The sequence below is a fragment of the Gavia stellata genome, chromosome Z (assembly GCF_030936135.1).
Source record: "Gavia stellata isolate bGavSte3 chromosome Z, bGavSte3.hap2, whole genome shotgun sequence".
Classification (NCBI taxonomy): domain Eukaryota; kingdom Metazoa; phylum Chordata; class Aves; order Gaviiformes; family Gaviidae; genus Gavia; species Gavia stellata.
In genome coordinates this window covers 4,600,444-4,617,778 of record NC_082637.1, presented here as the reverse complement: position 1 = coordinate 4,617,778, position 17,335 = coordinate 4,600,444, and the positions used below count along the sequence as shown (strand labels likewise).

The 17,335-nt window shown below is 41.8% G+C and overlaps 1 protein-coding gene across 3 annotated transcripts in view; it reads right to left on the bottom strand.

The window, feature by feature from the left end:
- Positions 1-16,945, bottom strand: part of ST8SIA5 (ST8 alpha-N-acetyl-neuraminide alpha-2,8-sialyltransferase 5) — a 40,548-nt gene extending 23,603 nt beyond the window's left edge. For 2 of the 3 annotated variants that reach the window (XM_009816462.2, XM_059834120.1), the window contains exon 1: positions 16,815-16,945. In XM_009816462.2, the coding sequence (XP_009814764.1) occupies positions 16,815-16,945 (131 nt within the window). Of the gene's footprint in view, positions 1-1,683; positions 1,792-16,814 lie in introns of all 3 variants that reach the window. The other variant, XM_059834119.1, reaches the window with a different exon arrangement.
- Between the last annotated feature and the right edge of the window lie 390 nt (positions 16,946-17,335).

Here is a 17,335-nt window from a genome sequence, read left to right as displayed (position 1 = left end):
AGAATCCTCATCTTTCAGCTCCACAGTCATTAACATGACACAGACTTTGAAATTTGCATCTTTTATTGATATTACAACCTTTGAAATTTATACCTAACTTGTGCAGTTTGAGCCTGTTTGTCTAAAAAAAACTTACATCCTGAACCTCTTCATCTTTGAAGGGTCTAAACAAACTGAGAATAGTACTGTCATTCGGTGCCTCACAACTAGAATGTATTTTGCAGTCAAGGGTTTTGGTTCCCCGTCCTGCAATCAATGATGGTTCATTTGTCTCTGTCAAGGGTGCCTAGAGGGGGAAATCTATATTTATTAATTCTCTCATGTCTTCAAGAAGATATCTGTCTTTGTGCCACATTCAGTTCTTTTATATGCCAAGTGCCTAAACTGAAGACTTTGCACATACAAACTATAGATGCATACAGAAAAAAGGCAACAAAAGTAGATAGATAGATAGATAGATAGATAGATAGACAGACAGACAGACAGACGGACAGACAGATAGATAGATACACACATACATGCACAGCATGAACCATTTTTCCCTTGCTCTGAGCAAAAAATTGCAGCTTAAGCTGGTTCTTTTTATAAAGAACCTTAACTAGTTAAACCAGCCAAGTGGCGGGTAGCACTCTTACAGGATCACATAACAGCGAAGAGCCATAACAGGAACTGCAGCATTGCTGCGGTTCAGTGAGACTAGATGAGTTTTGGCAGGTCAGAGTCTACTTCCGCTTGCCTTTGAAATGCTATCAGCTCCACAGCTGTAGTGGCGTATGGTTACCAAAATATACTGTGACGATATTTTAAACAAAATATGTAATTTATACATAGGTATTAAATGTAAGCTTCTTTTAATTTTTTTTTCTTTAACTTACAGTCTTTCTAAGATTACCGTGCTACTTATTGAACTTGGTACTACACATGACTCAGGATTTTTAACCTCTACAACTGAGGTTCTAGGAAGATACCCCAAATATTTGCCCTATGCCTGTATCCAGATTTATGCAGCTGGCCTGCAACAGCCACCGAGCTCTTCAGGCACAACTGCAGCCAGTTTCCTGAGTATGCACATGGCTCTTCATGACCCTTCAGATACACGTCAGTCAAAAGAATCCTACTACAAATTAATAAGTACAAAAAGTGCAATGGGACATCAGTGCTTCTCTCATTTTCAAAAGAGTGTAAATAAAGGAAATACTCCATTCTTATCTTGACAGAACACTTTTCCCCTACTAGGCCCTGGAAAGATTTCAAGTTTAACAGTGTTTTCTTAGAATACATATTCTATTATAAAGAAAGCTTTGGGGCAGATTCTCCAGTGTGCTCTGTGTGCATCAATAGTGTTGTGTTGGGACACTGCCCACCCAAGCCCTACTCTCCCACGCTGCGGCATATTGACACATAGCATTGGTGGGGGAATGGAAACAGGAGAGGCCAGGACACAGAAGTCACCCTCCTGCATACTGCGTGGATGCTTATGGCATATTCCAAAATGGCCCCAAGGCCTTGAAGGGCGAAAACAGCACAGCACTTGGGCACCCCTGGCATCTTCTGTGCCACGGGGAGCAGTACCGAGCAGCCAAAGCAAACTGCATATCTCATTTTTCGTACAGCCTGTGCTCACACTGGTGGTTCATACAAAGAGAGAGATATCTCTGTAGTCATTCCCTCGGGTGTTGGTACCTGGTGCCTGTGTCACTGCCACTCTTCACTGCTCCGTCATCCGTGAAATTAAAGGTGCCGGTCCAATTTGCCAATTCCTCTCCATTCTGCCAGCTAAACTGCAGCCCTCTAGCAAGAAAATGAGGCAGTTGATATTTGATATTATTCATTAGGTTAAGTCTATCAGCATGAGTTCTCATGTCCTTTTTCTTAACACAGAAATGTGACTATGACACATTTATCAAACCCAATAAAAAGATACCAAGACCACCAAGACATCATCTTACTAGTGGAAACAATTAATTTTCAGTTCCCATAGACTCTACAAGTTCTTGGCTGAAAACAACACCAGACTCCCCAACCAAACTGGAAGGCCAGTAATCATCTGTGCCCATAAACGACATACATATGTGTGGAGCAAGGTGGAAATTTCAATCCCAGAAACCCAAGTGCAAAAAGCTGGAGACTTATGTGGAAAACTGCAGAGCCCAAGAAGTAAACCCTCCAAGCTTCAATTTTACATCTACAGTAGTCATTAAATGTGGTGGGCACTAGGTCCTTCCTCTGATTTGTTGGCCGTGCTAGCAAAGGATTTGTCAATTGATGACTTCTTTAAGTCACACTGTATTGCTTCTTTTCCCTGTTTGGGAAGATATTTTTTGAGCCAATGCATATCACAATCATCATAACTCCCTGTTTTTCAAACTTCCACTAATTCATTCCAAGGCCCATGATGCCTGCAGTCTTCTGGAAACTCCACCTATAGTTGGGTAGAAATCTCACATGTATTTCAAAAAGCTGGGTCTGAAGAAACATTTGACAACACAAGTCAAATCCTTCCCTTAGTTCAGAAGTCAATGAAAAAGAATCTTGCAGATTGTTATTTTTAATCTTCTCCATTTTAACCCAATTTCATGATTTCAGAAGCCTGGCAGCTGAGTTGTGAACATTTGGTGCTGCCAATACTGAAAGTTAACTTCCCGGCTGGGCTGTGCGGGGACAGCCAGGAAACAATCTGCCAGCCTGCTTTGCCCGAAAGAAAGGGCATCCAGGACCCCACTAGTTTTCTTGGTCAACAGGCTTATTAGAAGGACTGGAGAATCTCTCAGACCACGTCCATCCTCTAGTCTAATTAGCAGCAGTTATAAGCATAGGAAATTAAGAAGGAACAACACGGGGAGTTAAAATAAGGCCTCTTTGCTTCCTGCAACAGAAAAGGAGAGTAGCTCTAAACAGCTCCAAAAACATATAGTAGGAGTTTGTTTGTTCTGTATTGTGGAAATGTGTGCACGTAACTTCTTGTTGTCATAGTTGTTTCAAGACAACCTTGTCTAACTTTAAGTATCTGCAGTGCAGGCATTTCCACGTGAGCTAATTGTTTCAGTTCTTAAAAATCAGTAGAGATTGGCTCAGTACAGTTAGTTTAGGGAAAGATTCACCCGATCAAAGGCTGGCCTTCACCCTAGGGTAAACTGATCCATCCCCCAAACTATTCCTCCATCAGCAGCACAGGGAGCCCAGCGTTGCTTGTAGTGTGGGCACGCATGACAGAAGGATCCCACCACCCAACTGAAGTGCAGCACATGTCACCACAAACGTTTTTCTGACCTAAACCCAAGATATTTTGAAAGAATTTAAGAAGTTTATTCTTGTATGTTTTGTGCCTTTTAATCTCTTTGATTGGTTTGTTGTTTTGGGTTTTTTATTGAAAACAGACTTTTTGGTAAAGGCATTTTGAGGGACAAGGAATTCTGAAGAAGCTAGGGAGCCCTTTCGACACTCTGAACGGAGGAAAGAGCTAGCCTCCTTAACTGCCCTCTCCCCTCCCAAGCTCCCTCCCACCACAAAAGGTGGGAGAAAAGCACCATGAAAATATAGAAAAAGCTTCCTCTGAATCTTTCAAATGCATTTTCATTTCTTGCATGTTCTCCAGGGGTCAAATTTTGCTTTTTCAAAGAAAAACTTTTTAATTATAAAGATGGGAACATTTCAAACACAGAAGCCAAATTTTTGCTCCTAGGAGACCCATTCTGATTACTTCTTAGTTAAATACATGGATACAATTGTCCTGTTTTCTGAAAAATCAAAACAAGTGGAAGAGACTATGCTGATCGTCATAAGCAAAATGAGATATTGCATATTTACATCTTACATTCAGCTTGGAGAGAGCTACTTTGGTGATAAGTTTGGAAAATCACATCAAAGGGTGTATAGGTTATGCTGTAATAGCTATAGGATAATGCAGTGTTATGGCTTGTCAGGGAGTCCCATACCTTTTACGTTGCCCTGGCAGTTTTTAATCAGCTGAGGCTGCCCAAGGTATGACTTCTGAGTAGAATATTGGTGTGAAGAAAATATGAGAAAATTCTCACTTTTCCTAAGACACCTTCGCTTCTAGGCTTGTTGAAATAAACACTTGTGATTCTCTCCCATGTACCACAGTCTAACACTTTTTTTTTGCCACACTGTAACTGGTATGGAAACATGTTTCTTTTGAATGTGTATGTCTTTGTAAAAGGCATCTAAACATACACCCTAAAAAATATGTTTTAATTGCTAAGAGCAGCACTGAATGATACATGGGGAGAGAGAGTAGAAGGTGGGAAAACGAAGTTGGAATTGCACTTTTAACTGGATTTGAATTAGATATTTTGGGCTTAGGTATTTACTTGCAAACTGAAATAGAGAGCATTAATATAGATAAATAGGTGGTGTTGGTGTGTCCTTCAGAAGTGAACTCTCTTAAAGCACAGCCAATATTCAGGCAGATGAAATGAAGAATTAAAACATTCAGTAAAGTCCTTTCCCTTTGTACTTCTTCACTCCACATGTAACAGCTGGAATGAAAGCTAAGTAAATTCTCAAAGGCAGAGGGGGGTGAATCTGTCCATAAAGCAAAAGAAATTATAAAACCACTCTTTAATGCCCTTCTCTCATCAAGCCTTTTTTTGGAACAGTGTGTCCTGCAGCTGAGGCACCAAGTTTAAAGGAGGACATGCACATTTTGGGTAAGATCCAAGAGGAGATCAGGAAGACTAACACCAAGGAATGGTAGATATGTCTTATGATGAACAGCTTAAAATACTTAGCTTTGAAATGGCAGAATGGGGGATCTAACTGAGGTACAAAAATAACTAACGAGGGCAAGCAAGGGTCTGGGTACGACAAAGTAAGGAAAAAGTACAAAGTTGTGAGCTGAGCTTAGGGTCAGGAGCAAGCTAAGTGTCCGACCCCGAACCAAACAGGAAAAGGGGACCAAACAGTGCTGTTCTTCCAACGAACAGGTACTCAAGAGGTTAACAACACGTACACTTGTATATACACAAAACACACTACCAAGGAAACATTACACAGCTCTCGGGACTGTGTCTCTCACTGTAAGTCTGCAATATCAAGACCAAGCCACTGTATTGCATTTTCTGGAGTGATGGTACAATAAACTTCTTCCTCCCAGTAACAACAACTCCCATGAATAATGGTTTGTAGTATTGGGACTGAGTAGAAGTCAAGGATGAGACATTTAAAAACACTGACCTGAATTAATGCTGCTCCTAACAAGATTACTGAGAGTTTTACCATTTATTTCAATCAGCCTTGAGTTGGAAGATTTCAATTTTAAAAACATAAGATTTTCTAATGCTCTCAGTTGTGAGTTGTAAGTGTTCATAAAAGCCACCTGGCCAAATCTGCAAACAGCCTGAGAAAATAGAAGAGACTTGAACTGCTCCATCAGTATATTTCTTTGGCATATTACTGTAGTTAAATTCTACCATGTTCACTCTCAGCACTAACTACATTTAAACAGGTAAACAAAGAAGAGGTAAATTAAGCCTCTGTGAATCAGAACTGCAATAGAAAAGCACATGCAGGATGGAAACACAGAAAAGGAAGAGAAAAAGAAGTGGAACAAAAAAGAGGGTAAGGAAAGATTAAAAGAGGGAAGGAAAGCAGAAGAAATGACTTAGACATAGAGGTCTCCTATGTAATTTAGACAGTTCATGTCAAACAGTTTTAAAAAAAAGCTAATTTTAAGCCTGGGATCATTACCAATGATTACCAATGGTGGAACTTTGCCATTTGCTCAATTTGCCCTAATGATACTTCCTCCTAAAATTAGAACGTTTCCCCAATGCGTGATGATGATGATGACAAGGGAGGACTTTATAAAAGATGTAATAACCAGAAACACTCTTAGTGCAGAGATGCTATGTTTTGCCAATTCACTGTAAGCAAATTTCTCACCAAGGTTTATGGGCATCATTAATCATAGGACTTACCCTTAACAAATGAGAGTATGAGCGATGTTGTGCCTTGCGTTAGAGAAACTCCGTTAAGTTGGATGTCTTACCAATAAAGACCTTGAGTTTCAGGTAAATGTCAAAGCAATATTTTGATCCTAATTGGTAACTGTAAATGTTGAATCAGTATGTGGTCAAATAAACATTGGTGTAATGTAAGAATAGCAGGAGGGGGTGAAAAAACAGAAAATTAACAAAGCAGCAGTAATTCTGAAGGGCTTGTCAAGACCGGCTATCAAGAAGCAGCAGGAAGCAAAGCAAAAAGCCTGTTGCTGCAGTCCAAACAAGAAACAACTCCTGCACAAGCAGAGATTTTAGTAGCAGAGGATGTCAAACAATTATGAAGTTTTTGAACTATAAGGCAAGAATGAACAAGTGGATAGATTGCAGCAAGCTTCATATCCATGCTGCCGTCACACTGAGGTCCCACCTTAGGGATGTCTCATTGCCTTTCTAAAGCGTAAAGGCAAGGTGAAAATTCAGCTCAGACAAGAAGGCAAGGCTTTTAAAAGGGAGCTATTCTACAGCTAATAAACAGAGAAGACCCAAAAGACTTTAAGCACAGCTGGCGGTCCTGTCTGGGCTCTAAGCAGAGAGCAGGCCATGACCTTGTATGCAACCAAATTTATTCAGGAGAGACCCACGTGCTTTCAAGGCATAAGAGCAGTTTGGAGCAAATGGCTGAGCAACAGAGTGATCAGCACCTATGGGTAATGAGGACTGAGTGGAAACAGGGGCATCACGCAGGTGGTGCGAGGAGGGGGCATGGAAGAGCACCCGCCACTCCAGTGCCAACCCATTCCCCAAAAACACCATCTCCTCTCATTTTATTCCAGCCAGCAGGCTATTTCCGCTCATCTTTCAAGGTGACAGCTACCACTAACCCCATCCTGCACCTACCAGAGGCAGACTAAACCAAAAGCAAGCAAAAACAGACAGAAAGCCATGTCATTTTGTATTGGTGAAGCCAAAATGTGACTTAGCTTGCTGACCTACTACAGACTGGTCAAGCAAGGGAAGCAGAGGAGTCTATAGACTCCTTCATTGAAGGGGTGAAAGGAAGACAGGAATGTCCTCAAGAGGAAGGCAAGTTACTTCATTTTCTTTCTGAGCTCCCTCTCTTATTTGTCTTCACTTTTCCTGCTCTTTCTTTCTAGCAGTTCTTATATTCCTTCTCTGTATGCATTCTCCCTAGCAAAGAGGCCATTAGGAGGTGACAGCAAGCCCAGCTTTTGTGACTCCGGCTCCTGTTTAAGTTATAAGCTAATAGTACGTACATTAATTCCATATACATCATTAATAATTTTATAATCATATTTCTACAGGCCTAGTCATGGTTGCTGCACTACACTGTTACATACTGCCCAAACACAGAAGCCATATACAGTCCCTGACCTGAAAAACAGACAGTCCAGGCCACGTATAGGCTTCCTAAAGCCAGTGGAAAATCACTTACTTTCACTGTACCTCAGTTTCCCCCTTTCATAATTCTCATGCCCTTGAGAGGAGGAACTGAAGACTTCAGTATTAAATGATCACACTACTCTTCTTAAAAATGGAAAGTGATGCCCCTAGCCAACTAACAGGGATGTCACAGAGGTATTGACAAGTCAGATGGTTAATCTTGCTGAAGATCCAGTTCCTTCTTTCTGCAAAATAAGGAAACTATGACTTACTGTGTCCACAGGGTGTATGGAAAATAAAATGAAAATAGTGGTATGCATGAATGACCTGTAGATGAGAGTGTATGAAAACACCCACTAAAATGGATCAGAGAGTAAGAGGAGGTTGAGTAAGAAAGGGGAATATCAGGAGTCTCCAATGTGACAGACTGCTGCACAAGTGAACACAAGCATAGCAGCCAACAGAGATAACAATAAGGGGAGTTTTGAAGAAAAAACAAGGATCCCTTTTTTTTTTCCACAGGGGCCAGAAACAGCAAGTTTATTTACACTGCACTTAAAAAAACATCAGAGGGGCTCAAAAGGAGTAAAGCATCCACTAGGTAACAATGAGATGCTGAGATCAAACCCAACCCAGCAGAGTCAAGGCAGACTAGTCTCTGCGTCCAAAAACTCCCCTTTCCTGACAAAAGGGCCAGACTCAGTCCCTGAAGAGAATGAAGTTAGATGACCAGAGAAAGACAAATGCTTATTTGAATAGTTTAATATCACTTAAAATGCTCCAATTCATTTTGAAATAAAAATTCAAGGCACAGCAATCTAGAAAGACACAGCACAGATGAAAGAAAGAAACGTAAATCTGCCTGTAGCAGTCCAGGTACAATTCACCTGTGCTATAATGCCAGAAAAATACCATGTGTGCGTTGACCTCTTTCAGTACAGAATCCATGGGCATAACCCTACCAGGTACAGCACAAAAAAATAAAACATTTCTGGGGTAAACTCAGATACTTGAGCAGGATGTTCCCCTTCTTCTCTGAGTCCATAATAAAACTCATGTTTGCATTCAGTGGAAGTAGTGTTGAATCTGACCAGTCCAGTTTAGAAAAATACTTATTTCTCCAGTAAAATTAGCAAAATGCAAGTTTTAGTCTGGATACACCACATATATACTTCTGCTCACTGCATTAATAGAGACCAACCTTTGTCTCAGTGACCTATGGCTTTGCAAGTTGACTGACAGGGGGTAACTGCTGAGCTGGTTGCTTGCTATCTTACTGGGAGAAAACCTTTAGAAAAGGTTTTGAAAATGTATGAAAATAAGGGGGAGAGCAGGAATGGTATATTCACAGCAAAAGGAAGAAATGAAATAATATGGGTCCCATGAAAAGCAAAATACAGATGGAGAATGTGGGAAATGGGCATGTCTGGTTACACCACACACTTGGCCATACAGTATTATACCAGGGACAAGTTTGGCTCTACGTATTAGAGGGAAATGGTAGTAATAAAGTGGTGGAGGAGTATATTTTGACTAGCACAAAGAGCAAAATTGGAAACATAGGTGGGAAGCTTCTGGATTATAACCACTATTATACTGAAAAAAGGTTTCATTTCATGTAGCACATTTCACATTTGGGATAAACCTTGTATCAGATATTCACATGCAACGTCTGAAAAACCTGATCTAAAATCACTTCCCAAGAAAGATAAAACAGGCTCAACACCAACATTCAACTAGTCTGCTGAAATGGGATGAAGTGTTGACTAGGACATCAAGGACATCGAAGGATACCTTTCAAAACAGTACAATCTTTCCTTTTCTCATCTGTGGCTGGAAGATAAATATCCAAGGAGTGACAGATAATCAGTATCAATTCATTTTGTAAAATTTATTCATAATTAAATATTATTATTTGTAATAATTAGGGGAAACACAAGAACCACAAGAGAATGAGTTGACACTGAGGCAGGTTGCAAATTCTTTCAAGAAAAAAGGCCAATCAAGCCCCAAGCACAGAGGCTCAGAGGAAAACCCAAATATTTTAAGATGCTAGCAAATTCTGACATTTGAGACAGTAGCTCAGTGCAAAGATACCTGACACAGCACGGGTACCACAAGCAATCTCACTGTAGCATTAGAGATCTGAGTGAGCTAATTGCTTTGCATCTCATGTTTCCAAAATTAATATATTTAGCACCAGGTTAAGTGTCCCTACACTGCACTATATTCTTCTGTGTAAACATACCCACAGAGCCCCAACTGCACTGAGGACTCGTGCTGAAGACAATGAGCAAAATCCCATTTAGAGTCAATGAGTTTGTTCTCAGTATCAGCCACAGGAGTAGGCAACATTCCCTCTCTCCATGCACAGAAGTGGAGGGCACAATCTCCTCCTACCATTTGTGCAAGCCCTCCAAACTGTTGACTGCCCAAGATATTCAGCTGGGACGGTGAAAAGCCCAGCCTTGGCTGTATTTGTTTTTCTGGAAAGTGCCATGAAACTACCAGTGCCAGAGATTGCTTTTAAGGTTTTCATCATGAGAACTAAACCATAAAACTAACTAAATAAAGAGGACGTGGAAGGACAGTGACTATCTGCAGGGCTGATGAAAAAGCAAAATGGATGCAAGCAATGAAGGGCAAGGATGCCTCAAAGAAATAAAAGGTTAAGTCCACAATTTGCCTGAGGGAGGCATGGACTGCTGAGCAATGAATACACTTGAATTAAAAAATGAGAAATGAAATGAAAAAGCAATCAAGGGTAAGAATGAGGCACAGTGAAAGTAAGAAAATTCAAAGCTTTGCAAAGCAGCTATGTCTGAATCTAATTCAGCAAGTGTAAGAACGATCAGGAAGCTCCAATCAGGTCAAAAATAAAAGACCGAATTACCAGGAGGTCTGGAACACTGGCCGTGGAGGTCAGCGGTCACAGACGTGATCGCTTACAGCTGGCATTGTGGGGGACACAGCTGCAGCTCAACTCAAAACAGGAAGCCTGGGTTCTGGGTTTGGCTTTCTACAAACGTAGGTAAGACTGAAGTCTGTACCTGCCCATACACATAGAGGGCAAGCAGCTAATTTTTTCAAAACGACATAAAACAAGTTGATGGCAGGTTGTAACAGGGATGTTTTTGAAAGAAATGTCATGGGTTTTAAACCACTTTGGATACAAGGGCTTTGATTCACAGGTGTTGAATGCCGTGCATCGGCAAAACTCAGACATTACTTTGTCATGCAGAGGAAAGAGAACTGTGTAAAGTGCATAAAGCGGCGTTAGCCTAGATACTCAGCCAAATGTTCAAAAAGAGCTGTTTGCATGGACTAAAGCAGGCCTAGATCCCCACACAGCAAAGTTAGAGACTGAAGCAACCTGCTACTGAGTATTATGTGGATTAGAATCAGGATTTAATTGTCTCTGTATTAATCAGTGAGGGCGATGGCCATCTTTAGGCTGGTAAACAGGACACCTATAATTCATTAATCTGGAGCAAGAAGCTTCTGCAGAGCTCCTACAACCCAACATGATTTAAACCCTATGCAAACAAACCACTCCTGTGCAGGCTGGGCTTGTGGGAACTGGATTAGGGAGTGCTGGGTGGCCACAGCCACAGAGAAAGGGGCAAGTGTCTGTAGGTCACTCCGTAGTGACTCACAACCCCTGTGGTTTGAGCTCAGGAAGGACCATGGTGTAACACCAGGGAATGACGCATTCAGGATAATGCAATTTACACATGTAAAATATTGAAATAACTGACTTTCATTACCTTAAATTACTGTCATCTGGGGAATGGAAGATTGGCAATTCACGGATTAGATCTGCAAGTGGTTTTGCCATCTTAACAGCAGAGGTGCAATACAACAATGCTAGAAATAAAGCAAGTCTGGATTAAAAAGCAGGGATTCAAACCCTGCCTGTTTTCTGCATCAGAGCCATAGAGAGCACTGCCAGGGAACACAAGAGAGGAAATAATATGCCCTCATGCCCTGGTACTAAAACTTCAGCCACTTGATGCTTTCCTTTAAAAGCAAATTAAAGTTATGAGTCAGAAAAAAACTCCAAGTAGCAGAAGGTAAGATTTTGGCTTCGGGACACTTTTCACAACAAAAGTCTCTGTTGCAGCCTGTGATAGAGCTGTGATTGTTTGCAAATTTTTGCAGAGCTTTAACTCACATGCCACACACTTGTGAGCTCTCCCCTTTTATTTGATGTGGGGAGACAGGAGCATTATGTAAGGCAACCAACAGCAGCAATGAGAAAGGGAATGGGGTGACCAGCAGGGAATAACTTTGCAAGCAGCTGGGTTAATTTATCAGCTCCCTGTTTGTTCTGCCCCCTCCATCCATTGCCATCTCTTCCCCCAGCACAGGCTCCAGTGCTCCTCTGACCTCTTGGGGGGCTGATTCAGCTCCTCATCTTTGCAAGGTTAGTTAGGCACGATGGAGATGCCAGCAGCCCGGTCCCCATCCCCTTGAAATGCTCTTGGGAATACTTTTAGCAAGAACAGCATGGCTGGAACATCAGCTTCTCCTGCTATGCTAGAGTAGATCCAGTCACTTTAAGGTGATGGCCATATCCCGTACATATACATATACATATTGGTGTATATAGTTTCAAGACTTTGCTGTCTCCTGAAGTTTCCAGTGCTCTTCTCCTCTGAAGAAAACTAACCAAAACCAAGACCTGCTTTGCAGCCCCGTCAGGGATTCGGCGAGGTGATTCACGGGTCGCACGTCATTTTGCTGGGATAATATTTCACTCCGGTTAGAAATGGAGGGGCACAGAGCTGTGTGTTAGAGAGATGACTCACTAGGTGACCTTCAGCTTACGTCTCTTGGGAAAAATATTTAAATTGAAAGAGACTTTTAACACTGGAATAGATGGTCTTAGGTTACGGTTATCATCTTCACAGGGTATTATAAACAGGGCAGAGGAGCACATGCCAGGTATGGGGCAAGAGCTCTCGCTGACATGAGTTGGCTGTAGTTCCTCAAGAGCCCAGCTTAGGACAAAAAACAACTCAGGCCTCATGCAGCCTCTGTGTCCACATCACAACTACTGCTGTCAGAGGTATAAGTAAGATATAATCTTGACTTATAGCATGGTACAGACTAAACGATCTCTCAAGGTGTAGTCCAGGTTTATTTTCTGTGGGTTTATTCCTTATTTGCCCATGCTGTGCAAAAACTCATCATAAGCCATGTTTCTTATATGGGTAAAGAAAGGGGTAAAGATGTCTGGGGATGGATTTGCAACTGTTCAATAAAAGCTGCTTCAGAAATACCAAAATGGTGGTATAACCTCAAGTTATGAGAGCCTGATATTAATTATAGTGTACACCACATAGGAGTGATGTTTTATTCTCATTTAGAAGATGTAAAGCTTTCAAATAATGTAGGCTGCCTGCATGGGAAGGTTTGCTGTTTCTTGCTGTGTGATTCTTTGAGTTATTGTATGTGCCCTCTCTGACAGACCCCAGGGTATTCTTTATTTAAAGTCTTTAATAGTTTCAAAAATGTGTTCTCCTCGCTTGGCTGGAAAAAAAAAACAGTTTTAAAGGGGCAGATTCCCTTCTTCAGCTGACTCTCACCCTGTGCAGAAGTCAGGCTGTTAAAAAAAAACAGTATTTAGTGAATCCCCTGCCAACAGAATATAGGTATATAGCAAAGTATTGCTCTGCTATTTTTCCCTTGCCAAAGCAGACAAGGACTGTCCTATTGATCTCTCCCATGCTACAGGTCGGGAGATGAAGACGGGGACCATTTCAACATTTTTTTATTGTAGTGGCAGTTTCCTGATATAATCCAGGATTATTCCCTGCTGGCCAAACAAGAGCTCACAAAAAAAGGCCAGCCCTCAGCTGAGCATCTGATTCAAAAGAAAATTCAGCTGCAAGCCGAGCATTAGAAAGATGAGTCAATACAAAAGCAAGTGGCAGCTCTGGTTTTAAGCAGAAGTCCACAGCATTTAACCTACTTTAGCAGATCAATGCAGTGGATTTTTAATCTTCACATTAATCCTAAAATAAAAATAATTACCCCAGAGATCTGTATTAAAGTCCCTTAATTATATCTCATTTCATCATCCTTTTTTACTCAGGATCAGGAGCTACAGAGACCAGAGCTTCCCGATGTCACTCTCCAGCTTGCAGTTTAACTCTCTCGTTAGGACTTTAGCTGCTACTATGGGGATGAGGCATTGGCTTTGCTGAGAGCACCCACATCCATCCCACTTGGGGGAAAACTGAAAAAGGGAAAAAAAAGGTAGGCAGGATTCTGCCTTCCAATGACAGAGTCCAAAAGAGCAGGGGAAGGAGCAGAGAACATTATATGGTGGGTGAAAAATGTGTGAATACCTAGAAATTCCATCTGTACATTCTCCCCTTCTTCCAGCAACACCAGGAGCTCATTAATATCTCATTAAGGGGAGAGAGGACCTGACTGGAGGCTGGGCCCCCTTATCAAATTTCACTGAGCAGACTTTCTTTCCTGGAGCATCCTCTCCGGCCTGCAGTCCTGCCATCCCCACAGCCAGGCTTTGGGAGCACGGACGTGGGCAAACACAGGACCACAAGCCTCCATGGCACCCTCCACAGAGAGCTTCAGGTGGGTCTTTATGGCAATAAAACTAGCCCATTCCCTGCTTCTAAGGGCAAGTGGCATGGCACAGCTTACAGCCACACAGCTAACTTCTCCATCTTTCTCCCAGAAAAGGGTGCCTTTGTCCACACCATTTATTGGGACCAGTCTCTAGTCTATGCTGTCCCCTGCGTTGTGCCCAAGCTGCTTTTTTTAGGTCAGATTCCCACCGCCTTGCTGGCCTTTACCCATTTCCGCCATCTTCTTGCGAGAAACAAGCTAGCCTTGTGTTATATTTAGGCTTAAAAGCATTGTACATTTACTGGAATAGTACTTCAGGGCAATTTTCAGGTTTCTCTAAATACAGTAGGGAATTTCTTCCTGCTGCCTTCGGAAGAGGCCCAGAGGCCTGTTATTGTTGCAGATGTTGGGATGCAAGCAAAGGCTATCATAAAACAAGCAGCATGTTGAATCCTAGCGAGTAAATGGCTTTAGGTTTAGGCAGCGTCCCCAAGCTCCAGCTTGGCAAGCGGCATCAAAGCTATAAATATCCCACTTCTCCTCTGCAACGATGCTCTCCAAAACCACCAGCTCCACCGTGATCCCTGGAGTTTCCAGCTATAACGTGTCCAAGGAACCTCACAGCCAGCATCAGCTTCTACCAGCAGACTTAACACAGGAGGTTTGTGAAAGAAAAGACTAATTAAAGGTTACAGCTACCCCTGCACGGAGCGGACTGGCAATCAAACTGCCTGGGAATTGTCACCATAATGTACTGCAGGACATGAGACAGAGAGAGGGAAAGAAAAAGTGAAAAAGTACCTTCATGATAATATTATGGTAACGATGTAGGCTGCTATGTAAATCACCTTTCTATCATTGATAACTGACAGCCTGAGACTACCACATCCTGCATTTTTATTTCCATCAAAGATGGGAACTACCACTTCTCAGCAGAAAGGAGTAAAACCTCTTTTTCGCTGCACTGAGTGGGGCGTGACTCTTTCATGTGATTAAAAAAAGGAATAGAAACAAATAATTACAAGCTGGAATAAAAAAAAAAACATAACAAATACCACAAATAAAAAAACCCAGTGTTTTCCAGTCAAAGTGACAAAATGTATGCACATCTTGCTTAAGACCCTTTGATGGCAGAGTGCTCAGAACCAGACTTTCTCCTAGAAAGCCTGAGAATCGGACATCACCCTGCAGCCAGGATGACAGGAGAGGCTCCCAGGGCATGAGGCAGGACAGAGACTGACCACAGAGATCACTCACTGAAAGAGTTTTAGTTGCATCTTCTCACCTTTTTATCTTTACTTTGCTATTCTTCATTTCAATCTATACTTTGGATTTATTTTTCATTCCTGTAATCCTGTTGCAGTCATTTCAACTTAGAAAAGCAAGTATTGGTAGGGCTACAAGGCCTTTAGGACAAGTGGGAGAAACTGAGAAAATAAGAGGAGACCTGAACTGGTCATAAAGTCATCCTCTCAACACTAAGGCAGCTGGGTACTACCTTTTCTACCTAACAGGTTCCTGAAGCCCCCAAAGATGGAGATTTTATACCTTCTCAGGTAGCCTTATTCTTTAAAAGTTTCCCTTCATGATTAAACCCAAATTTTCCCTGCTGCAACTTAAGCCCTTGACTTCTTGCCATGTCATTAGTCTTCACAGGGATGTGTTTATTGCCTTCCTCTTGGCAGAAATAGTTTGGGTGTTTCAAGACAGTTATCATATCCCCCCTCAATTTTCTCCAAGCCAAACAAACACGTTTTCTACACCCCTGCTCATTCTTGCTGCTTTCCTTTGGCTCCTTCCAACTGAGTCACGTCTTTCTGGAAATGAGGTGCCCAAAACCAGACAAAGTCCCCCAGCCAAGGCCCCACTGCTAAGCAAGGCACACAAATTGCTCTGTGAATAAACTAAAACACTCCTGTCTATACACATTACTATCATGCTTGCTGTTCCCCCCCAGTGAGAAACATTTGCTGATTTGTCAGCGTTTTGCTTGCTCTTGGCATAAGGCAAACAATTACATGAGTTGCAAACCAGATAAGAACCAAACCATTGATCTCTTCTGGCAAAACACAGCTAAATTCTCATCAAAAATTCCACAGCAGCTGCCTACACTACTGAAACCCACTTACCTCAAAGCATGTAAGAGAAGCATTCCCCTTTCTAAAATCATACAAGCCATAACACCTCAAACTAGATTTAAGTAAAATAAACTCTGCATGGGTCAAGGTTAAACACTTGAAGATCCCCACTGGTCTTTGCTGTAAAAAGAGCAGTACCATTTTCAGATCAAAGACTAATGTGCTCTACAACAAAGCAGTCTCAGCAGTAAATTCATGAGAATACAGCAGTGAAAAAATAAAGTGCATTCTCTGTTATTTGGAACGCTAATATTGCCACTTTGATTTTAGGAATTTCACCCACATGTTTGTTTCTAAAAATACTAAAGTTTAGGCAATGAGCATGCTACCTTAATTCAACCTCTCAAGCCATTTCAGCTTGAACTTACATCAGGTGAAAAGCCTATATGGCAGGGTCTGATCAGGGGTAAATACTCAGGTGGTATAAGTCAGTCTAGCTAAAGTTAAGTAAGACCTAGATTTTTACAACAGCTGAGGACTAAAACACAATCTAAGAAACACACAAATCATTATATTCTGCCTAACATTCTCCTTTATTAATAATCTAACAGACATTACAGATGCCAGATGCACCTTCCCAGATTGACAAGTTATTAATATTGTCTACACAACACCGAGAAGTGGTTTGAACCTGCATAATGGTATGGCTGGATCTCTGTCTCCATTCAGTCCGATCAAACAACTTTTCCTATTCCCTCAAATCCCCCCTTACCTTTTGAGATAGTTTCTCCCATAAAGGATCTGCTGCAGCAAGGTGACCACGGCAAAGGCGCAGATAAATATGAAGAACAAAGTTCTGTTTCCCAGCAAATCCCTGCTTGATGAAGGGTCAGTGTATCCCATCCTTCTCAAAAGCCACTGAAGCTCTGCTGGGTAAAATTCAGTTCATTGTCGCCTTCATGCCCTTTTTGCTGGGAAGCTGAGGGGAACGCTTGCTGGCTTTTCTCTGAGCAATCCAAGGACAAGGTATCCCATTGTTTGGCCCTGCTGCCCTTTCCTTGCACCTTTTGGATGTTAGATCCAGGATTGTGCGCAATGGCTTGCTTCCACGGTAAAGTTTCCAGGAGATTCAGACGTGGGTAACATCTAAAATCATCTCTCAGAGCTCTTTCAGCACAGGCAGCCTGTGCTGTGCAAGAGGCATTCTGTTCCCTCTAAGCCTCTCTTGAAAACCCGCTGCTAGCAATTATCTACTTCAATCCCATTTTCATATTCCAGATGGGGGAAGCTGCA